Below are 23,351 nucleotides of genomic sequence, written 5' to 3' on the forward strand. Positions count from 1 at the left end.
ACCCACTAGAGTCACTGCTTGTTATGTTTTATATGCTGTGTTTTCACACAAGGATTCTTTGAAGAAAGGGTCCTGAGGCTACAGAGCTTGAAAACTGTTGGAACTGGGGCGCCTGGGAGGCTCAGTCGGTTAAGCGACCGACTTCAGCTCAGGTCACATGTCTTGCAGTCCGTGGATTCGAGCCCTGCGTGGGGCTCTGTGCGGATAGCTCAGAGCCTGGAGCCTGCTTCAGATTCTGTGTCTCCCTCTCTCTCTGTCCCTCCCCCCTTGTGTTCTCTCTCTTTCAAAAATAAATAAACTTAAAAAAAAAAAAACAAAAGAAAAGAAAAGAAAACTGCTGGAATAAATGATCATTAAGGTCCCTTCCAGTCTGAGATACTTGCACTTCTGAAGCCCAGCTTGAGTTGTTTCCCTCCTGGAAGCCTTCCTGGTTACCCAGTCCTGGGTACTTGACCTCCAGCGATACTAATGGTGACAGGCATTTGGCCCTCAGCATGCCCTGCGTGGTGCTGTCAGTGACCCATCGCTCCTGTGTGTCTATGTGAGCTGTTTCCCCAGCTAGAGGGAGGGCTCCTTGAGGGCAGATGTTCGATTTTCCTTCCATGCCTCCGTCTCCCTGAAGTACCGTAGGAGAGTAGGTGTTCAAGTAAATGTGCTCCAAGTGTCATCGCTCTCACGTGGGCTCAAAAACCTTGCGGAGAGACTCTGCTTTGGGGAGGAGGAGTCACCTTTTGGTCTGCTGAGAACCCCCAGAACGTCATGTCCTTAGGAAGCGGGGGACCCTGACGCGGGGAATAGCTTTAGACTCACGCACTCCCAAAAGGGGCAGGCCTGGGGTCCTGCCTTAACTGAATTCCATTCAACCCCTACTACCCTCAGTGCCTCTCCTGACAGGGGCTCTCCATACACTGTGGCCGTGGAAGAAGCATGCCCCTGAACCTGGAAAGCAGATCAGCCAGGATGCCCCATAGCTGATAGGTTCTCAGTGGATCTGAAGGGAAGCACTGGGCAGATGTGGAGCAACTTGCAGCTAGCTCAGAGGATAGCTCTCTCTCGAGACGGAGGTCTAAAGAGAGGAAGGAAGGGAGTGTTGCACTCAGAGACACCTGTGAAGGCAGGTCATCAGAGGGTGCCAGAGGTGAAGGGTCAAGTTAGCCACAAGCCAATGTCCCTGGGGCAGGGAGCCAGGAGAGTGGAAGTTTCAGGGGGGAGTGAGCCAGGGAAGTTGCTTCCCCCTGTACTGGTTCTGTGACTGTGGGTCAATCGCTTAAGCTTACTTACTCTCAATGACTTTACCTATAAATCGGGGGCAGAAGGACCTGGCTAACTGCAGGCTTCCCCATAGTGACATGGTGAAACTAAGGAGAAAGTGGGTGTGCAAGTGTTCCGTAAACTAAGAGATGCAGGATGTAAAGGATTCTTATTGTTTGTTCACAGGGGAGAGCACGCTTCGTGTACCAGAGCAGCTCCCCATGAGGGACCGTCCTGTAACTGAGAGACACTCTGAAGCTGACCAGCCCTCCTCCTCCTGCTTCGTTCCCAGCAGCCGTCTCTGCCAGGCCCTGGCAAATATCTGGTCAGCCCGGGGAGTGTGAGGGGGTAGGGCTGTTCAGGAAAGAGTCACTTAATTCCGGCCCAGAGAAGCTCTCCAAAGAGAAGGAAGTGTCCTGCCGAAGAGCCCCTGAAAGATGTGAGGCCCTGGAGGCTGCTGAGGCTCCCTAGGGCTCTTCTGGTTGGTGAGGTGCCCTGGCAGGATTCCACGGACTGAGTCCCTTCGTCCCACTAGGCTTGGGGGCTGGGTCAGCCTCGCCCTGATACCTGGAGCTACACATCTGGCCCTCCCCCTTCCAGAGGTCCTGGTTGGCATATGGGGACAAATGAGACCTCAGCAAGTTACAAGGAGAGCTTGACATTTCTCTCCAAAGACCCTCTCCACTGAATCCTCCAGATGTGGGGAGTAAGTAGCAGTCTGGACCAAGGCTGAAACATCTGGCAGGGTTTAAAATCCACATCTGGAGGGTGAGACCTCTCCATGCTGATGCGGGCAGACACTATCAGGCTCCAGTCTGGGGCTGCCCCCCTCCTGTCACCTCTGACAGGCTCTGTGCCCCAGCCCTGCCTTCCTGGGCCTCCCTCAGCTACTGTAGCCTGAAGTGTGGGTGCTGGGCCTGCGTAGCCAAACATCTGGCAGATCTGGCTGGCTGTTGGGCAGCACCACAGGGCTGCCATCCCCTGGTGCCCCACGGCCCTTCCAGGAGGAGCTGCTCTGGTGGGAGGCAGGCAGCGATGGATCATACACGGTCTCCCTCAGTGCCAGCCACAGGGTGTCTCGCTTCTCATTCAGCTGGCCCCGCTCAGGTACCGTTTGCTCTGTCTCGTCCAGGTCCTCTGGGGAGGCACCCACAGAATCTGGCACTCGGGCACTGGGCTCAGAGGTGCTTAGGCAGGTCTCGTCAGAGACGCTGAGCCCCTCCAGGGTGCTAGCTGAGGAGCAGAGGCAATCAGGAGGCTCCACGGCCTTGGGCTTGGGAGGGTGGGCCGAGGCTTCTGGTGAGGCCTGCACGGGCTCAGCCTTCTGCCCTTGGGAGTCCTGCCTGGCTTGGGTTTTGGGGCTGGGGCCAGCCTGCTTATAGGGGGAGGAGGTCTGCAGGGCCGGGCACTGGCTGAAGACTGCCTGGTGGTCCAGGAACAGCTCCCTTGGGGAGGCAGGGGCCGGTGGGGGCCGGGGGCAGCAGGGGCCATCATGCAGCTGTAGATCCTCAGAGAGCACCGAGGGCCGGTGGGACAGTTTGCTAGTGGCTGTGCTGGTGTCAAAGCTGGGACTCCGGCGCCGTGCCAGGGGCTGTAGCTCGTATTGTTCCGAGCAGGATCCGGGTGCCTTTCCCACTGGCCCTGATCTTGGGCGGCCTGCCTTTTCCCCACTAGGCTCCCCATTCCCAGCATCCCATGGCAGGTGGGCACAAGGCCAGAGGATCTGCCCACAGTTCTTCTCTGGTCCAAAGAAACAGCACAGAGATTGGAAGAAGAAGCTGGCAAAGCCACAGCTGACGCACTTGACCATCATGAGGACAATGCCCAGCTTGCGATAGAGCAGCACCGTGGCAGGCAGCATGAGCACACCGGCCGCAAACAGGGCCGCAGCCCCCACAGCCGTGGCACAGCTGGTCTGGCGCAGCGAGAAGGCCACGCGGCTCAGGCGGTCGGGGTGTGGGCACAGGTGATAGGAGATGCAGTAGTTGACAGTGAAGTCTACTGAGAGGCCCACGGAAGCAGAGAGAAAGAGGGCTTCGGCAGTGTTGAGCTGCCATTCGAGTAGAACCAGGAGCCCCACGGTGAGCAGTACGGTGCCTGCCACCGCTGCCACGGAGAACAGGCTAAGCGGAACGTTCCAGGTGCCCAGCAGCAGTGTGGCAAACGCCAGCGCCAGAGCCAGGCCCAGCACCACAGCAGGTTCTGTGCTCAGGCTGTGTTGCAGGCTGTACAGCTCCAGATGGCTGGTAAACCAACCCCGGTGGAGGCCAGGAGGTGCTCTGCCCAGCTCCCCTGCCAGCCAGTGGCTGACTTCAGCATAGAAGTGGTGTGCTTGGCTGTAATCTGTACTGTACTGGAAGTTAGTCTGGAACTGCAGAACCAGGGCAGCCAAGCCGCCCTGGCTATTGAAGCGGGGTCCTAGGTCACGGGTGCTGTTGGGGCCTTGCTCCAGAGCCATCATCTTGAGGCAGTGCAGGAAAAGCTGGGGTGCCCAAGGGAAGCCTGAGTGGCCACAGCAGAGGCCAGGCCCCAGGCGGGCACAAGCAGGACTCTCCACCCAGCGCTGGAGGGCCTCCATGAAGCACAGCGTGGGCCAGCCCTCGGGCTGGACACCAAAGAAGCTCTGATTCCGAGCTTCGTGGCAGAGTGCCAGCAGCCAGCGCTGGGCCTCGGGACCGCTGGCAGAGAAGGCAGGGTCACTCACCAGTGAGCTGTTGCTGCGAGGGTCCAGCGGGTCGCCAGTGTCCACGGGCAGGATGCCCCACACCAAAACCACAGGCATGTGGCCGCCCTCGCCCTGAGGCAGCCGCTCAAACAGGAACTGCTGGCGGTACTCCGCGTCGAAGCGCTCGAAGGGGTGGCTAGGCCGGAAGACCTGGCCGCGGGGCGGCGGCAGAGTGGGCAGCCGCAGACGGGGGCTAACGCCGGCGATGTAGGCGCCCCCTGCCGCCAGCGCGGCGAACCAGCAGATCCAGATGTAGCGGAACTTGATGACCCCACAGGGCAGCAGGCGCTGGAAGAGCAGGCGCGAGGTGCTGGCCGCCGCCCTCCGAAGGCCGCGGAGCCGCCGGTGCAGCGCCAGCGCCAGCCGCCGGGGCGCACTGCCGCCCCACGGGCCCTGCGCCCGGGACGCACAGCCGCGGGCCAGGTAGCGCTCGTGGAGCACGGCGGCGGAGGGCAGCCAGGCCAGCGTGAGCGCCAGGTGCGCCAGCACGGACGTGCCCATGTAGAGGGCGAAGCAGCGTACGGCCGGCAGACGGCTCAGGTAGCTGGCATAAAAGGCCGCGGCCGTGGTGAGGCCCGAGACCAGCAGCAGGTAGCCGAAATGGTGCATGGTGCGGCCCACGCGCTGTGCCAGCCCCCCGGAGGGCAGCTGGCTCTTGCTGAGGCGCCACAGGTCGAAGAAGATGAGGGTGTGGTTGGCGCAGACGCTGCTGAGCAGGACGAAGGCTGCCAGATTGACGAAGGGAAAGTAGGCCATGCGGAAGGCCACACGGTAAAGAAAGAAGGCAACCAGGAGGGAGCCCAGCACCCCCAGCAGCACCATGAGTGTGAGGAAGAGGGAGCGCAAGTAGAGGGCGATGCTGAGGAAGATGGCAGCCAGGGCCAGCAAGGGGTACACCGTGTCCTGGACCAGGTAGTGCCTCAGCAACTCCTGCTTGAGGCCCAGGTCCATGCCAGTGATGGATGTGTAGTTGTCAGAGAGCCCCCAGGGGGTGGCTAGGCGGTCCAGGTAGATGCCCATCATAGAGGCACCCTTTGGAGTGGGCAGGAAGAGCAGGCTGTACTTGAGGGAGGGCACCTGGTAGTCAGCAGTCTGGGGGCTCAGGAAGTCCCTGTCCAGCAGAAAGTGGAGGAGTTGGTAGACGGCACTGCTCCGGGAGCACTTGGTGGGAACCTGGGCGCAGTGCGGGGGCTTGTCCTGCCCGGGGCCCAGACAAGAGGGCACCAGGGCACCGCGGTGGTAGTAGATGGCACAGGCCCGCAGAAGGGCCAGTGTTCGGGCTGCATCCGCTTGGGTCGTGTCCAGGCAGGAGGAGCGGTTGGAGAGCACGGCCACATAGTTGCCCAGGGACCAGCTGGGACAGCACTTGTTGGCTTCCGTCCGCTGGCACAGAGCCCCAAAGCGGGTATGGGAGCGGATCTGTACAGCACACACAGCGGGAGAGAGCTCAGGAGCAATGCAGGGGCCCAGGTTTCCCCAGCCCTATCCAAGGCCCCCTCACCTCCTTTCAGGCTATAGGGCAGAGGCAGAGAGGTATCTCCCCAGCCCAGTAGAAGTGGCTTGTCTCAGAGCTGCACTTGGCTCCGGACCACATCTTGACTCCATCAAAGAGGAGCCTCAGGGATGCTGCCTGAGGCCTCAGCCTGAGAGGTCCTGCCCTGAGGACCCCTGCAGGTCACACACCCCAGCTCTTCACTGCCTGAGCCAGGAGTGCCAGTGGAGTGCCAGCCACAGAGGGGTCAAGGGTCCAGGGAACTGGAAGCAAATGATGGGAAAAGTGAGGCCAAAACATTCCAGGATCAGGGTCAGTGCCAAGCCTTAGCCCCCCACCTCTGTCCCCAGGTCTGCTTAAACCCTCTTAGGGCCAGGGCTGTTTCTTTTACAGACCCCATGTCTCCTTTTCTCTCCCACCTGCTGTTGACACAACACATCACAACAGCTGGTGTAGTTTGGGAGGGCACTGGCCTGGGGAATCAGAGGCCCCGTTTTGTCACCAACTGGCTGTACTGTACGGCCTTGGGCCTGAGATCGTGGTGACAACAGTAACATTTATTAAGAGATTTCTGGGGCGCCTGGGTGGCTCAGTCGGTTGGGCGGCCGACTTCGGCTCAGGTCATGATCTCGCGGTCTGTGGGTTCGAGCCCCGCGTCGGGCTCTGTGCTGACAGCTCAGAGCCTGGAGCCTGTTTCAGATTCTGTGTCTCCCTCTCTCTCAGACCCTCTCCCGTTCATGCTCTGTCTCTCCCTGTCTCAAAAATAAATAAACGTTAAAAAAAAAATTAAAAAAAAAAAGAGATTTCTATTGTCAATCACTATGACAAATTCTATCTTGTTTAACTGTCACAACATCCCTATGAGACAAGTACCATTATTTTCTCCATTTTATATATGCAAAGCCTGAGGCACTGAGAGGTTAAGAAACATGCCTGCAGTCACACAGCTAGGGAGTATTAGAACTGGCCTTGAATTTAGGCATCTGACTCCAGGGCGCATGTTAAGGCGTCTTTTGGTACTTTGAATTCACTTGTATGGAGTGCCTTGGGCTACTCAGTGGCGTTCACGCTGTTTTTATCAGCAAATCTTTCTTCAGATGTTATGGTATATGGCTTTCCAGTTGGCATGATCGGATTGGCACTGCTTGGGTTGATGGAGGCTGGGGGCCTTGGGCTGGGTTCTTCTCAACAGCTCTTGAAGCTTTTCTTCGGGACCTTTTGAAAATCCCCAGGCTCCACATAATCTGTGTCTTGGCTCTTATAAAAAGTCGACTCTTCTTTCTCCACCCCGACCTGGAGCCTCTCAACAGGGTTGGAATAATTTTCTAAGCAGGGAATATTCTTCCCTAGTCCACCCTGGCAGTCCTGGCTCAGCTGTATTTCCTTGAGATCAGGTCCCTGATGTCCCTGCCCCACCCCCACACCCCCCAACCCCTGGCACCTCCCCAGTCTGCTCACCTGGTCCCGTTCCATGCGACACATGGAATGGATGGCGTGCAGGTTCCACAGGCTGCCCGCTGAGGTCGACATGAACACCAGCTGTGCATAGCTCTTCTCTGCAACACACCCCACCCCCCGCCCCTTCCAGAGCTCAGCTCTTTGGCATCAGGTCCTGGGCCCGCCAGAGGGAAGACGCTTACCCAGGGCCATATGAGGTTCAGAGTCTCAGGAGTCTGAAACCTGTGCCAGGCTGCCTGATCCGGTGCTCCACCCCCACCCAGCTTGACTCTGTGCGGCTGGAGTACCCGAGACCTGCCTCAGCCTCCCAGCTATAACCCAACTTCCTTGACTTGAACATGGCCAGCCAACCTCCTTCCTTTTCTGTCTGCCCACATTTGTTCTCCTGAGCCCTCCTGTTCTAGTAGGTAGGAAGGGGACCACCATGAAAGGCAAGAACTGGCTAGGCTGCAGCTTACCAGGGGGACCACAAAAGAAGTCCTCCTGCCCTCTGTCTTCCAGGGGTTCCACCATCCTTCGAGGCCGGACCAAGCCCTCCTGGGCACTGCTCCAGGGTGTGGGGCTCAGAGTGGTGTGGGGGTTTGAGCTGAGGTAGAGAGAAAATCTATGCCAGGCACCATCAAGGGGTAGGGGCTCAGAGGAGGCCAGATACCACTCCCCAGGGGATCCCAGCAAGTCCCTCTGCCCTGCATTTGGGGAGGTCACCCAATGCCCCCTCTCTTTCCCCCATTCGCTTCAACAGTGGAAAGGTGGGAACCCACTACCTGTTCAGCTCAAAGTCTGGGGAAAGAGAAAGCAGCTTCCTGGGGCCTGTGAGGGCTTGCAGTGCTCTCCAGACCACTAGCTTGCGCCCAATGTCTGTGTCTCGAGGCTCAAAACCCTGCAGGAAGGAAGACAGAGAAGATCAGGCAGGAGGAGGGGTGCTCCGCCTGGCTCTTCTTGGCTCTGCCCCTTTGCATCCCTGGAGCAGAGAAGGCCAGTCCACCTGTCTGGATTGTTGGATGAGAGTATCGCCTCTGTACCATTTCCCCAACGTGCACTGCCACCCCACTCCAGCTGTGCCGTCCAACTTTCTGCCCCAGACAGAGCTGAGGTGGCCAGGCCTGGGGGCCCCTACCCCTTCCCCGTCCCGCCCTTTCTTACCAGCAAGGGCTTGGAGAAGTCGGGCAGTCGGTCCCCCAACAGTCCAGCCAGGGTGCAGAGGAGGATGACAGCCAGACACAGCAGCAGCATGGCCACCGGCCACTCGGCAATCAGCTGGGAATAGCTGGGAAAGAGGAAGAGAACCCACAGGAATTGGTGTTGGGTAAGGCAGCAGGGTGTGGTGAGCTTAGGAGTCACCAAGAAGGGGTGGTGGGGCCAAACTTGGCACCAGCCTAGTCACCCTTAGGGGGCCAGAGAAGGCCCAGGCCTACCTCTTTGGCATCTGGAAGGCCCGTTCCTGCCTGTGGAAGAGAAGAAAAGATACTTGCTTGTCAGAGCCCTCTTGCAGGGTGGGAGGTAGAGGAAGATGGTACTAACCCTTACAGGCTGTTCTACTCCCAAGCTCCAACCCTTACTTCCTCCTCCATCCAGGCTGCCTCCTCCATCAGAGGCAGGAGACATCCTGGGCTGCCTCCTAATGAAGGAGTCCTGAGCCCCAGGGGCTCACTCCACTTTTAAGCCTTGCCCCACCTTCCAGTGGCAGCTTGCAGACTGCTGAACCCCTCCTTACCTGACGCTGACCACATGGTGCTGCACGGATGGTGGCTTCCAGGCCCCATCTCGCTGTGAGGGGGCTGGAGAAGGGCTGAGGCTAGAGCCATGGGAGCATAGAGCTGCCCGGTCCCCAAGCCCTGGCAGGGAACTGTCCCCCCGGTATTCCTGTGGTGCCTTGGGATAGGTGAAGTGTGCAGGGGCCAAGGGGCTGGACGGGCCCCCAGGCTGGAGGGTGGAAGTCGCTGGTGGGGGTCCTGAAGAACTGGAAGGTTCCTCAAGGGGGCAGCTCTGGAGAGAGCAGCTCTTTTCTGGGCTTGCCTCAGGGGCCACAGCCTTGCTCTGGGACCTGTTGAGAGAGGAGACAAGGGTGATGGGGGCGGGGGTCATCCCATGCCCCATCATTGTTCAGGAGTCGGAGGCAAGGAGCCGGGGGCTTGGGGTTGTTCTATTACTAGTCCTGGGGGGAAGGTGAGGAGGGTGCAGGCTACTCCCCAGCCTACCTCTTGGGTCCGCTATCTCATTCACTCGTCTGTCCACACGCTCAAAAAACGTTATTGGCAGAGCCTGCCACATGCTGAACACTGTGCGTTTACATATATGGTGTCCTGTATTCCTCACAAAAACTCTACAGGGGAGATACTTTCCTTGTTTTAGGAAATTGAAAATTTAGATTTGAAAATAGGTTCAGTGAGCCATGAAGCACTGGGCCTTAAACCCAGGTCTGACTTGCAGTCCTGTGCTCTTCCGGCTGCAGTTATCTGTTCATTCTCTTGTCGGATATTTATTGAGCACCTGCTGCAATCTTGGTCCCACCTTAGAGCCTGTGAACTTTCTCCTCCTTCAGCTTGGGGTGCTCCTCCCCCAGATAACTGCATGGCTCATAGCCCCTCTTTAGTCTCTGTTCAACTATTACCCTCTTAGAGAAGCCTTCCCTGACCACCCTTTCTAAATAATCACCTGTCAGCTCTCTGTCCCCTTACCCTGCTTTATATTTCTTCACAGCATTTGCCCCAACCAGACCTTATAGTGTTGTCGTGTTTATTGCCTGACTCGCAAATGGAATGTGAGCTCCAGGAGAGCAGGGTCTGGTGCATTTGTTCATCTCTGCAGCCCTCGTGCCTTGAAGAGTGACTTGCACTCAGAAGGTGCCCAGGGAATGTTTGCTGAATGAATACTGAGCCCTAGACAGGCTGCTAATAGTGGTCCTGGGATGAATAGGGCCTTTGGCCTCTAGGCACTCATGGTAGGCAGGAGATGTTGACAACAGTCCAACATGTTGGGTGCTGTGAGAGAGGAAGTCAGAGGGCTGAAGGAGCCAGAGGAAGGCCCAGCTTTGATAGGGGTGTGAGGTTTAGGGTATGACAAACCTCAGGGAAGGTTTGGCAGAGGCAAGTGCTGCCCTTCCACCAGCCTTGGGCCATGGGGCAGAAGGTTTGCTTTGTAAGAGTGTGCACAGTTGGGAGAGGGAGTTGGGACCCCCAAGGAACTTGCTAAGGAAGAATCGGCAATAGATTCTTCTTTCAAAATTACTCATGAGAGCAGCTCTCAGTGCATGGACGCAGCCCCACTCCTTGGGTGCAGGGGGAGGTGGAGTCCCACCCAGTGGCAGGATTGCCAGACCTAAGACGAGAGAAGATGTCCACAGAACAGAGTAGCTGAGGGCTATGGAGGGTTTCCAGAGGGGCTTCGGACTGGGAAGCCCTGGCAGAGTTCTGTCTTCTCTCCCCATTCACCTGACTCACCTGGCTGGCCAGAACTTGTGTAGTTGTGTCGTTTACGCTGAGCCAACCCTGGCTTCCGGCCCTGCCTGCTGCACTGCTGAAAGGGTTATATGCCGGAGTCCCAGCCATGGTGGCAAGTAGACATTGCCCAGGGAGGCTGGGTTCTGCCCAGAGACCAAGTAGAGGAAGTGGATAGAATAGGTAAGCTCTTCCTCCTCCACCCAGAAGGACGACTGGCTGGCATAGCAGTCTGGGAAAGGATGAGCCCCATGCTGAGAGCAAAATGGGGGAGCACTGGAGGTGGGCTCCTGGCTCCATCATCCTTTAGCTCTGGGGCCTGGGGAAAGACACAATTCTTGGAGTGCTGGCATCCTTGCCTATTGAGTGAGAGTATGTTGATAATGCCCCCTCTCCGTTGGGTGTGGGAATTAACTGATACAACATACGTGAGGTGCCTGCCATGGAGCCTGGCATGTGGAAGATACATTTGCTTTCCTGCCCCTTCCCACACTCAGTTCTTCAGGAAGCATATAATTTAAGAAGTATATTTATATTTACAGTTTGACCTCTTTAGGCACCTCAGATAATGCATCTCCATTTTAGAACTTCTCGCACCTTGAGAATCTCATTACATATATAATTATAAATACTTTCCTTTTTTTTTTTTTTTAAATTTTTTTTCAACGTTTATTTATTTTTGGGACAGAGAGAGACAGAGCATGAACGGGGGAGGGGCAGAGAGAGAGGGAGACACAGAATCGGAAACAGGCTCCAGGCTCTGAGCCATCAGCCCAGAGCCTGACGCGGGGCTCGAACTCACGGACCGCGAGATCGTGACCTGGCTGAAGTCGGACGCTTAACCGACTGCGCCACCCAGGCGCCCCAATACTTTCCTTTTTGTTATCTAAAAGCTACATCAGAATTTGATCTCATGGTTTAAATCACTGATACTTATTGGGGCACCTGGGTGGCTCAGTCCATTAAGTGTCCGACTCTTGACTTCGGCTTGGGTCATGATCTCGCAGTTCGTGGGTTTGAGCCTGCATTAGGCTCTGCACTGACAGTGTGGAGCCTGCTTGGGATTCTCTCTCTACCCCACCCTCTCTCTCTCTGCTCTCCCCCCCCAAAATAAATAAATAAACTTTAAAAAATCACTGATATTTATTTTTAAACTAACTCAACCTTTAGAAAAATAGGAATTTGACCAAAGATGTTCTAAAAGAAGACCTCAGATGACCCATAGAATTGATATAGCAGCCAGCGTCCTGGCAGATAAAAGACCTTATTGACCCCTCCCCATGGGCCAAAGGGAGGCTGGATAAAGCTGGATAAATGGCCAGGTTTATGTACATAAGTGTGGACATGTACTTCTTTAAGGTGTTTTTTTTTTTTTTTTTTTCCTGCAGGTCTTTTTTTGGCACCTACCACATGCTGGGCACTGTTTTTGGTCTGGGTTAAATCCTGAAGGCATGAATATGACCCATTAGTCTTGGTCTCCCTCTTTATTTATTATTATTTTTTTAAGATTGTATTTTTTAAAGTAATCTCTATACTCAATGTGGGGCTTGAACTCACAATTCCAAGATAAGAGTTGCATGCTCCACTGACTGAGCCAGCCAGGTGCTCCCTGGTCACCCTCTTTACATCAAAGCCTGCCTTCCAAGGGTTGGTGGTGGGGGAGCAGCCAGGGGGCCTTTCCAGCTGCCCATGGCCTTAGAGCACTCACTGAGCACTGGGCTTTTCCTAGGAGCCAGGCCCTTCCACTTGGAGTGTCTGGTTTTGTTTTGTTTTGTTTTGTTTTTTCTTCAAGAAGGGAAGCACTTTGGAGGTGCTGGAGGAGAAAGGAAACACTCTCCCTTAACCAGTCTGCCAAAGCTCATAAGCCTGCATTGTTCTTCAGCTGGCTTTATTCAAGGGGGGATTCCAGCCTCTACCATTGGTTTGCTTCTACGGGGGTCTCCCTGGCCCCAGCCCCTTCTTTTACACCCCCCTTATCCCTATCCAAGGACCTAAGATCAGCTGGTTCTAAATCTCATCTTTCTTGACAGTGCCCATCATTGTCAGTGTGGCAAAATTTGAAACCCTCCACATTCCAGACTCAACCCTCCCAAGAAGAAGAGCCAAACTCTTTTGGGAAAAAAAGATTTCTCCTGCCAGCTCCTGCTGCCCTCTGTTCCCAGGATACCTAGTGATAATACAAGTTAAACATCCCAGGCCTTGCCTCCCCAGGCAGCTTTTATTCTTATCCCCTCAGTTCCATCGCTCTGAAGAGGGTGAGCAACTTCCTAGGCTGGCCTGCAACCCAAGTGACTGGGGGAGGCAGGCAGGGGGATGGAAAGTGGTGACACAGGCTTCATCAAGAGGCCAAGGCTAAAGCAGCCATGGCCTGGCTGACAGGGCCCCAGACACAGAGCCCCCACATGGAAGACTCATAAGAGATAAATGTACATGTGCATCAACAGCACCCCCAGGCCCACAGACACATAGCCATATGGACATCCATGTGATCCCGCAGACAGGCCTAGACAGATGAGGGAGCAATTCATGCCACTAGGAAAATAAAAAAGGTAATTAAAAAAAGAAACAGAGAATGAACTATTTCAAATTGCTCTGTAGTTAATGCATTAGTAAAGGACTGTGTGTGCTTACACACGTGCAGTTTTATTCACTGTGTATCTAACCCTAGAGTAGTCCTTAGCTCAGCGGGAACATATTTGTGTTTCTTGAATTGAACTGTGTCCCTTCACCTGCTTAGTGCCCAGGGTCTCTGGGGAAGTGCAGAGAGAGGCCAGAGGTCCCAGGGAGTTGCTGAAGGAGAGCAAGTGGTTCCTGTGCCCAAGAATGATCCTCATGTGCAGGGAAAGTGATTAGACTAGATAGGGTTTATCCTTGGTACAAGAAATATCCAAGGCAGCAAATGACTCTCCAGCCCCTTCTAGGGATGCTCCTGGTCCCAGGCCCCTGCCCTGCTGTGTCCTGCTCCTGTCATGTCCTTCCCTAGCTCCCTGGTCAGGCCATAGTCCCAGGTACCCCCCTGGTCCAGGGAACACATCCATCCTATTTCACCTCCTTGAAGAAAGCTCTGTGCCTTTCAGAGTGAAAGGTGGCTAAATCTATCCAGGCTGATGTGTTGACAATAGAGGGAAGAGAACATTTTTCTCCACTTGTGGGGCCTCCTCTTTGCTCTGAGGTACAGAATGTACATTTTAACTGGTGCAGTGTAGACATATGTCCATCTCTGTTTTTTGCCCCCAAATAATACCTCTTATTTCAGTCCAGGCAAGAGAGAGACAGGCAGTATCATGTCAGGGGAGGAATTCTGAGGGTGGCAGACCAGGCAGGGCACAGAAATTGCGCCATATTGCTACCTGGCTGGGCTGTTCCCTCACACATATGGTGGAGGAAGGTGGAGGAGAGGCACCAAGATCTGGGTCCTCAGAGAGAAGGTGTTCCTCTTGTCCCACCGGCCTAGGGCTCCTTCAGGGATAGTACTGACCGCGGCCTGAGCCTTAGAGCCTGCCCACCCTAGCGCCTCCAAGGCCTGTCGGTGGCTGCCACACGCGGGCACTCAAGCCTACATGTGCGCAGCCGGCCATGCAGGGCAGACTGGAGACTGACGGTGATGTACAAAGACAGTCCTTGGCGTGGCGGCGAGTGTCTGCTCTCCCCAGGACACACACCTTGGGGATCCTCCTGTCTACCCTGCACGCGCACCTTCGAGTACACTGACATGCTGGAACCCAGACTGCGGGCTGCGGGCTTGGAGCTTACTGAGAAGATGCGGGGGCAGGGCCTATTCGGAGGGGCTCAGAGGGCTGGAGGGGCGGAGGAACCCCCGGCCTTAGAGGTAAGGTAGGAACAGTGGGTGGGGCAGGTATTGGGCAATGAGGGCGACGGGGACTGACAGTAGGGGGTATCAGGGAGAGAGAAAATTGACCCGGCAGAATGAGGGCGTGGCCAGGGGGCCGGTAGCTCGGGGCGGTGGAAGGGGTTCTGGGAGGGGCTGGGGAATGAATGAGGGAGACATATGGCGGCTACAGGGATACCTGGGGCGGGGGTGCTGGGAAGGTCTGCGAGCCGGGTCTGAGGAGCGGTCCGCCCTACCTGTCCGGGGAGCTGCCGTCTGGGGCCAAGGGTTCCTCCTTGGGCTGCTGCTCCTCTTCCGGACCCGGGCCGGGAGCCGGACCGCTGCTGCTGCTGCCGCTGTCAGCGTCCATGCCCGTGGGCGGCGCCGCTGTCCGGGAGCTGGTGCTGAAGCGGCGGCGGTGGCGGGCTCCCGCGCATGCGTCAGCGCCAGGCGGACCGATCGGTGGGCGGGGCCGACAAGAGCCCAGCCAATGGGCGCGGCACCGGGGGTGGGGACAGAGGCTTCTCCCCGCGCGGCTGCCTGGCGCTGGAGGCTTTGCAGTCTTTTAAGACCCCGGGACTGGTAGTGGTGGGCCCCTCTACCCAGGCCAAGTCTGAGAGCTGCTGTTAGAGGGGCCCAGCTGTCTGGCTGTAGTTTGCACATTGGCCTTTCCCAGGGGGACATCGGTCTTCCCGTAAGGGACCAGGAAGCGCGACTTCAGGCACCGTGCAGAGAGCCTCACAACTTGACACGCACTCTTACAGCCAGAAAGAGGGAGAAGCTTCCACACCCGCACTTCACTGTGCAGGAAGCCGAAGGATTGAGAGGTCTGGCGGTTTAAGTTCCACATTTCTCTCGGCTTTGCTCAGCAACCACCCCCTCCTCCCCAATGGGATTAGCACTATTCAAGTTGGGTCTTTCTTCACGTTTCTCTGGACCTGGACCTGAGTTTGCACCCCTCAGGCGTGGAGCCCGGCTTCTGTTATTCAAGTGCTGAGTGTGGGGTGTGGGAAGAGGGAGAAGAGAGAGAATTCGCAGCTCTTTTTCTTATAATCACCCCCTTTCCGGCCTGGAAGGTACTCAATAGCCACTCACTTTAGGACACTTGCTTCCTCTACCGTCAGGGAATGACTGTCAGGGAGGGGAGGCATGATGGGCCTGGGACAGGCCTGGGTAGAGGGCTAGTAATAGATATGGGTGGTGTGAGAGGTCTGGGAGTTGGGGATTGGAGGAAGTCCCAGATGTGGGACTGGATTGGGAGTCCCAGATGTGGGGATTTGGATGGACAGAAAGTGTTTCACAGCAAGCAGGCTGGCTGTATATGCAGGGAGGTGCCGTGGCTGAGGAATGGGTCTTGGGAGAGAGTCAGAACCTACCAGCATTTAGAATATAGATGTCCCTAAGTTATGTGCAAATGCCACTCTATGCAAGGCATAGGTCACTAGCAGATGGAGTGGGAGAATCTAGAGGTATATGTAGAAGTGGTGGGCCTGCCTTGAATAGCTTACAGTTTGGCTGGAGATATAAAAAGCCAGATCATAAGTTGGTGCTAAGTGGGTAGGGTGTGGTCAGGCCCATGTGATGGTATAAGCTGCACAGAAGGGGACAGTGTACAAAGAGGACCTCTCTCCTCCTAATGGGCTTTAGGGAAGGCTTCATGTTGATGCTGGAGTTTCACCTGGCTGAGAGGGAAGGTATTCTTGAACTGGGAGTGGGAAGGGGTGGTGGTGATGAAATAGGTAAAGTTAAGGAGGTTGGAGAGTTCAATGTCTTTTCAGAGAATGGTGAGAAATACATCTGGACAGTAAGGATCTGTTGAGGGCTTTTGATCTGTACAGTGAGACATCTAGATGGAACCTTGGAAGGTCCGTCAGGTCCAGGTCAGTGTATATGACGGGGTTAAATGATGAGGACACAGTTGAGACTGTTTGAAGGGAGAGGGCCAGAGTGAAAAGGAAAGGAGGGGTGGACTTATACAAGCATATGCTATGGGCACCATGGGAGCCAAGCTTCTGAGAGTGCCTGGCTGGGTGCTCATTTGTATAACTAGAGGCCACCAGGCCACTTGGGTACCAAGTTGGATATGAAGGAAGACAGACTCTTTAAGAGTAAAACATGGCTTCTGGGAGGCTGTTTATTAGAAAGAGGAGATTCTGGTTCAGGCTCCATGCCAGGTCAGCAGGGCAACCCACTCACACTCCCCATTCTTGTATCCTCTTTCTTCTGCTTCCTTAGTGAGGTGGACCAGGTTGGGGCCCACAGGGCCCTGGGGGGTGGCTTCCCCCAGGACAGTGCCCTGGGTCATGGCCAGGGGGGTGCCCACAGGGCCTTGGGGGGTGGCTTCCCCCAGGACAGTGCCCTGGGCCATGGCCAGGGGGGTGCCCACAGGGCCCTGGGCAGTGGCTCCCCCCAGGACAGTGCCCAGGGCCATGGCCAGGGGGGTGCCTTTCCCCACAACAGGGCCCCGGGCCATGGCCACCACCATGGCAGTGCCCCTGTGGAAAGCCAAATGAACAATGTTAGAATCAGAGGTCAGTGCCAGTCTTTCCCAAGATCAACTTCCCTCTTCCCCACCCTTCCCTTCATCCTCTGTTGTAGAGAACTCTGGGTTCCTGGGCACTAGCAGGGGATCGTGGTGGAGGGCTGGAAGGCAGGGACTGCAAGGGATGAAGCCAGAGCACTAAGCAGACAAAAGCGGAGGAACCTAGATTCAGTCGTTTCTATTCCTTGAGTCAAGATATGACTCCCACTCCCTGGACCTTGGTTTCTTTCATCTGTATGTAAGAAGCAGAATTATCTCATCTTCTCCCTTCTCTCACCCAGGAACCCTTACAGAGTGATTAGAGATTTTGCCAGGCTAGGAACTGCGGGATGACTACTGACAAGTAAGGGTGGGGCTATAAAGGAGCTTACACTGAGGGCCAGGGACAAAGAGGCAACAAAAGGCAGGGTTAGGGGAGATGCAGGATTTGAGGAGGAAGACAAGGGTAGCTGTCTGGAGGGTGGGAGGGTGGGAGGAGACCAAAAGTGGGAGGGAGCAAAGTGAGGGTGTACACGTTCTCTATGTAAGTACAGTGTGTGTGTGTCTATGTGTAGGTACAATGGTGTGTTCTCCGTTTATGTGCAAATAGTTATATCTGTGTACATGTGCATGGGTGGGTACATACACATGCCTGCTGTGCACACAGATACGTGCATATGGGTGCATGTGCATCGTTGTGTGTGCATGACAGTGGGTGCGTGTGTGAGCCCATGCCTGTCCCTGAGTAGGTGCCAGACTCAAGAAACCAGGAAGAATAAAAATAGTAAAATCAAGGCTTTATTGCCTCAGCCAGAAGAGGCCGGAAAGAGTGTGACTTAACTTTCTGTCTTTGCTGGAACCACTCCTGAGGCTCCAGGGCCAGAGGAGTTTCTTTGCCTCTTGCCACAGGCCCAGGGAAGAGAAGAGAGACACCAACCACCTTGCTTCTGGTGCTGGAGCACTGGGGGGCCTGGAGCCCTGAGGGGGTAGGGGTGGGGTCTGCCCCTATCCCTAATCTGCTTCTTTCTCTGAGGCCCAAATAAAGGCTTGGCACTGGCGAGGAAGATGCAGGCTCCAGGGCCAGGGGCCTTCCTGTGACCATGTTAGAGCAGCCCCTTCCTCCTCCAGGCTCAGCGATGCCTGGAAACAGCCACTTCCCACCCCGCCTGCCTTCCCTTCTATGGCTCTCCTTGCAGTGGGGCCAGTTCCAGGCCTAGGAGCCTGGTCCGCTGGTGGTAGCCAGTGGAGGGTGGGCGGTGGGCAGCCTCTCTTCTCTGGCAGAGGCAGGTCATTGGGGCCCTGCAGTGTGGTTGGGGTTTGGGAGCAAGCCAGCCACCCAGGGAGGCTGTGGGGGTAGTCAGGAAAGCAGAGAAACATGGAACAGGCGGGGAAGCAGCAGGAGAGAGGCTGAGATGGGGAGGGGATGTGAGGAAGCAGGAGAGACAGATGGGAAAACAGGAGAGGAGCCGAGGAGAAGGCTGCAGCCGGCAGGGGGTGGAGGAACACCGCAGTGCCCCTGCCTGCTTGCCAGCGGGGCTGATGGCCGAGCCTGCTCCCTACTCTTCATTTCAGGAAGGTCATGGTTGTCCCCTGAAGGTCTAGGAAGGGGGCTAGAGGTCTGGAGGACATAGCAGCGGGGAGGAAAAAGGGGAGACAGCTGGAGAGATTTGCTACCTTCGGACCTGTGGGAGAGGAAAGGAGAAAAAGCAGCGGCTTTGGTCATTTGGTTCTGCAGTGAGATACCTGTTCTTTCCCTGGTGCTGATTTTGTGGTCACCACCCCCCAGCCCCAAAAAGGCTCCTCAGACTTGGTCACTTGCCTGACCATCCCTCCTTCTCTCAACAACAGATACAGATATATTGAAAATCAGAACAAAGCTCAGTTGTGTGTCCCCGTTTGCTTGAGAGCTGGCTGAGTCCTCCAGCGGATGGTGGTCAGGAAGTGTGTGTTCTTAGCCCCAGTATGTCAGCTGTCTGCCCTCTCAACCCGGGCCAAATTCCACAACACTAAGGGAGGCACTCCACAATGACAAATCCTGAATCTTCTGCTTCCACCTCCCGACAGGACCTACCTTGTCTCCCCATCCATCCCCTCCCCCAAATCCCCAAATCCTATTTTCCCCAACCGAGTCTCCGCTCAGACCCTTGGTTGTTGGTGTATTCCTGCTTTGACCTTCTGGTCCCAGCTCTTAGCCTTTGCTCATGTCTCCTCCCACTTGGAAATCCTTCTTGCTTGATTTTCTGGGCCTTCCTGTGGGAAGTATGCTAATACTGGGCCATCCTGACCCTGCCCTGTATGCCCACTTTGGGTCCAGAGGGCTCATTCTGCAGTGACCAATCTGAGGGGTCCTGAGTGTTCTGAAGTGCTCCATTGGTGGGAATCATCTGCTCCATGAGATTTCTATTTCTTAGGGCCAGGATAGTCTTTTGTTCCTTTTGAGAAGAGCCAAGGGCACAGCTGCCATGAACTGAGTTCTTGGCTCCAGACCCTCCATATCTCCACAAACTCAGCCTGAGCATGATCCCTAATTTCCCTGGGCCTTGTGTGTACAACGGGAAAAGCATCTGTCTGTTTTACCCCTGAGGTTCAAGATTTAGTGAGATGAAGGATGTAGGAGCATGTTTCTTAAACTGTGAAGTATTCTACAAAATATAAGAAATTGTTTTCATTTTGGAACCCTCCACCACTTTCATGCAAACACACATTCTTGGCATGCAGTAGATATGGTTGACTGATGGCCTCTGCCTTCACCACTCTCCTTCCTTCTTCACCCCACAGCCTCCCAGCCACTTACCTGACTCCATCCTGATACAGCAAGCACAGGGAGTGACAAAAGGAACACCTGTGAGTCAACAAGTCAAGTTTAGTTTGCTGTAATCCAAATCTCAGCCACTCCTTCTTCCCTCCCAGGAATGTATACACACAACCCTTTCAAAGGATAAAACTGTTCCCGCTGACTTAGCTTCGTACCCACTATGGAGTTGGGCACTGAGTAGGTGCCAGGCATTGGTGTTGAATGGACCCAATGGGTTCAGTCACATGGTGGATAGACAGAGATATCAAAGTATCATGCACTGGTCCCTAAACCCTACACCCTCACATATGACCCCAGAACCACCCCCAGACTCACAATCCTGTATTAATACGATTCTACTTGGTCGAGGTCAGTCATGTTATGCGTGTGTGTCTTCCATGTGTCAGGCCATGGTACCCAGTCCCTATAGATTCTTGTCCCTGTAATAGACACCTGGCATAAAGGTGGGAGAGGGAGGCTTGATGAGAGCAGTGTAGTCCCAGAGAAGAGCAGGATGGGGTTGTAGGGGCCTCTGGGGGATTCAGCACAAGGGAATGGAAAGCCTTCCAGGGCCCTAGCTGCTTGTTTCTACCTCCTCCCATCGGGGTTGGAAGTTCGTGGGAGGCTTGGGGTCTGAGCCAGTTAGCCATTCTCCAGCAAGTGCACTCTCATTGGATGGAGCTGCTGATATGCCCTGGTGCCTGGCTTCATCTTGCTTGGGCACACAGGTCACAATGGACAACCCCAGACTGGACCCTGTGCACACACAATACATTCATTTTTTTTCTGACCCACAAGTCAGACTATAGTATATGACCAAAGGACCAAATACGTAACACCAGGGCTCTCTGGTACTCATATAGTTGGTGAACATGCAAGCACAAATGTTCACACACACACACACACACACACACATGCACCCCTAATTCAACAGCCCCAGCCCCTTGCACCTCTTGAGTCATCTGCTTTTGTTGGCTTCTACTTGTACCACCAATGTTCAGCAGATGTCAGCCTCTGAGCTATGCCCAAGGTTGTTCCTTACCCTTGATCCTTCCCCTTGGTGAGTAATGAGTCTGGAAGCGATTCATGAGGTTGGGGTTAGGGAAGGGAGTGATAAGGACAACCTTAGGGCCAGTTAGGTTGGAAGAAGGAGAAAAGACAGGCCTTGGAGGAAACAAAACCAATCCTGTTAAAAAATGGGCAGCAGATCTGAATAGACATTTTTCCAAAGAAGACATACAGATGGTCAACGCATACGTGAAAAGGTGCCCAACGTCACTAATCATCAGGGAAATGCAACTCAAAACCACAATGAGCTATCACCTCACACCTGTCAGAAGGGCTATTACCAAAAAGATAAGAAATAACAAGTGTTGGCAAGAATGTGGAGAGAAGGAAACTGTCAGGTACTATTGGTGGGAATGTGAATTGGTGCAGCCAATGTGGAAAATAGTATGGAGGTTCCTCAAAAAATTAAAAATAGAATTACCACAAGATCCAAAAATTGCACTTCTGGGTATTTATCCAAAGAAAACGAAGACACTAGCTGGGAAAGATATCTGCACCCCATGTTTGTAGCAGCATTATTTACAGTAGCCAGACACGGAAGCACCCTAAGTGTCCATAGATGGATAAAGAAAATGTACATGTATAGGGTTATATTATTCTGCCATAAAAAAGAAAGAAATGCTGCCATTTGCAACAGGTTGGATGGACCTTAAGGGCGTTATGCTAAGTGAAATAAGTCTGAGAAAGACAAATACCATATGATCTCACTGATACGTGGAATCTAAAAAAAACAAGGGCCAACACCAAAGCCAAAATCAAAAGTCCTCAAAAACCCCAGAGCTCATAGACACAGACAACTACCTGGTGGTTGGTGGCAGTCAGGTAGAGGGGGTGAGGGTGAGGGGGAAGTGCAAAGTGGGTGCAGAGGGCCAAAAGGTACAAACTGTTGTACACCTGAAACTAATATAATGCTATGTCAATTAAACTTTGATTAGAGGGGTGCCTGGGTGGCTCAGTCGGTTAAGCGTCCGACTTCTGCTCAAGTCATGGTCTGGCAGTTTGTGAGTTTGAGCCCCGCGTCGGGCTCTGTGCTGACAGCTCAGAGCCTGGAGCCTGCTTCAGATTCTGTGTCTCCCTCTCTCTGCCTCTCCCCAGCTCATGCTCTCTGTCTCTCAAAAGTAAATAAATGTTAAAAAAAAAAAAAAGAAATAAAATAAACTTCAATTAAGAAAAACAAGACAAGACTTGGACTTTCTCTCCCCGATTCAGGCCACGATGCTTGAAGGACAGGAGTTTGGTGTGTAAGTTCCTCTGAAAGGGAACAAATGCAATCCCTTCAGCCCTCAGTGAAACCCCTCTGCCTGGCATGACAGAGGCACGGGAGCTGGGCCTGCGGTGGCCGCAGGGCAGGTGGGCAGGCACGTATGCAGATACACTGACACACAGCCCATAGACCCACATTGTGCTCATGAGAGACACAGACCTACACACACAGATGGACGACACCCACGCAGACAGAAACAGAGGCACAGATACCAACTGAGTACACATACACTCATCCTCAGAAAAAGCACAGCCACACAGACCCACAACACACTCTCACAGAGAGCCCCTCCTGTCCCCGGTCCACAGCCAGCAGATCCTTACCTGAGAGCACAGAGCAAGGAGCGGGAGTAAGCCTGAGGCTCCGTCTAACTTCAGGTGTATTTGTATAGGGTGGGGAGGCTGGACGGGCCAGGGACACTGGGAGGATCAGAGGCAGAGGGTGTGGAGGAATGAGGGAGGATGGGCTAATCTTAATCTGGGCAAAGAGCAGGTGGAAGCAGGATGTGTGATGTGGGTGTGGGTGTGTAGGTGGGGGGCAGGTGGGGAAGATGGAAACTTTACCCCATCAGTCTGGTAAGGAGATGCCATAGAACCAAGGAAAGTCCCAAACCTTGGCAGCCCTTGGGCTCACAATGCTGGCCCGAACTGACGCATGCTAACACTTCCGCCCCCAGCTAGATGAAAGGGCTCCGTCGGCCGTTTCAATCAAGGAGAACAAGAACCACGTGGAATCGGAAGTATGCAAGAGGAAGCCGGAGTTAAAACAGCCACTGTTGCCAGGCCTTCCTGTAAAGGGCCTGGATGAACGGGCTGCACCTGAACTGCATTAAAGTCATTTTTTTCAAAAAGTTTATTTACTTTGGGGGCGGGGAGGGGCAGAGAGAGAGAATCCTAAGCACGTTCCACAATGTCAGCGCGGACCCACAAACGGTGCGATCGTGACCTGGGCCGAAATCAAGAGTCAGATGCCTAATCGACTGAGCCACCCAGGCGCCCCTAAATTCACCTTTAAAAAAAAACTTTATTTCTTTATTTTGAAGAGAGTGAGAACGGGGGGGGGGGGGGGGGGGGGGGGGGAGAGACAGAGAAAGAGAGAGAGGAAGAATCCCAAGCAGGCTCTGTGCTACTAGCTCAGAGCCTCACACAGGGCTCCATCTCACGAACCGTGAGACCCTAACCTGAGCTGAAATCACTCAGCTGACTGAGCCATCTGGGCGCCCCATTAAAACTCATTTTTAAAAAGTAACACACCGGGGCGCCTGGGTGGCGCAGTCGGTTAAGCGTCCGACTTCAGCCAGGTCACGATCTCGCGGTCCGTGAGTTCGAGCCCCGCGTCAGGCTCTGGGCTGATGGCTCAGAGCCTGGAGCCTTTTTCCCGCGTCAGGCTCTGGGCTGATGGCTCAGAGCCTGGAGCCTTTTTCCGATTCTGTGTCTCCCTCTCTCTCTGCCCCTCCCCCGTTCATGCTCTGTCTCTCTCTGTCCCAAAAAAAATAAATAAACGTTGAAAAAA

The 23,351-nt window shown here is 54.6% G+C and overlaps 1 protein-coding gene and 1 long non-coding RNA gene across 2 annotated transcripts; both read right to left on the reverse strand.

Annotated features, from left to right (window-relative positions):
- Positions 1-279: 279 nt before the first annotated feature.
- On the reverse strand, positions 280-15,402 carry DISP2 (dispatched RND transporter family member 2). Its single transcript, XM_045450037.1, has 8 exons — positions 14,450-15,402; positions 8,641-8,970; positions 8,342-8,371; positions 8,070-8,193; positions 7,691-7,806; positions 7,385-7,512; positions 6,927-7,024; positions 280-5,395 (listed from the first exon to the last, which is right to left on the reverse strand). Exons 1-8 carry the CDS (start codon positions 14,560-14,562, stop codon positions 2,135-2,137), a joined length of 4,200 nt encoding a protein of 1,399 aa, XP_045305993.1. The 5' UTR covers positions 14,563-15,402; the 3' UTR covers positions 280-2,134.
- Positions 15,403-16,293: 891 nt separating this feature from the next.
- Positions 16,294-22,434, reverse strand: LOC123583170. The gene is made up of 4 exons (XR_006704758.1): positions 22,163-22,434; positions 19,508-19,555; positions 18,388-18,395; positions 16,294-16,687 (listed from the first exon to the last, which is right to left on the reverse strand). It is a non-coding gene; the product is annotated as an uncharacterized LOC123583170 (long non-coding RNA).
- Positions 22,435-23,351: the final 917 nt, after the last annotated feature.

This window comes from Leopardus geoffroyi, chromosome B3 (genome assembly GCF_018350155.1).
Source record: "Leopardus geoffroyi isolate Oge1 chromosome B3, O.geoffroyi_Oge1_pat1.0, whole genome shotgun sequence".
NCBI classification, from domain to species: domain Eukaryota; kingdom Metazoa; phylum Chordata; class Mammalia; order Carnivora; family Felidae; genus Leopardus; species Leopardus geoffroyi.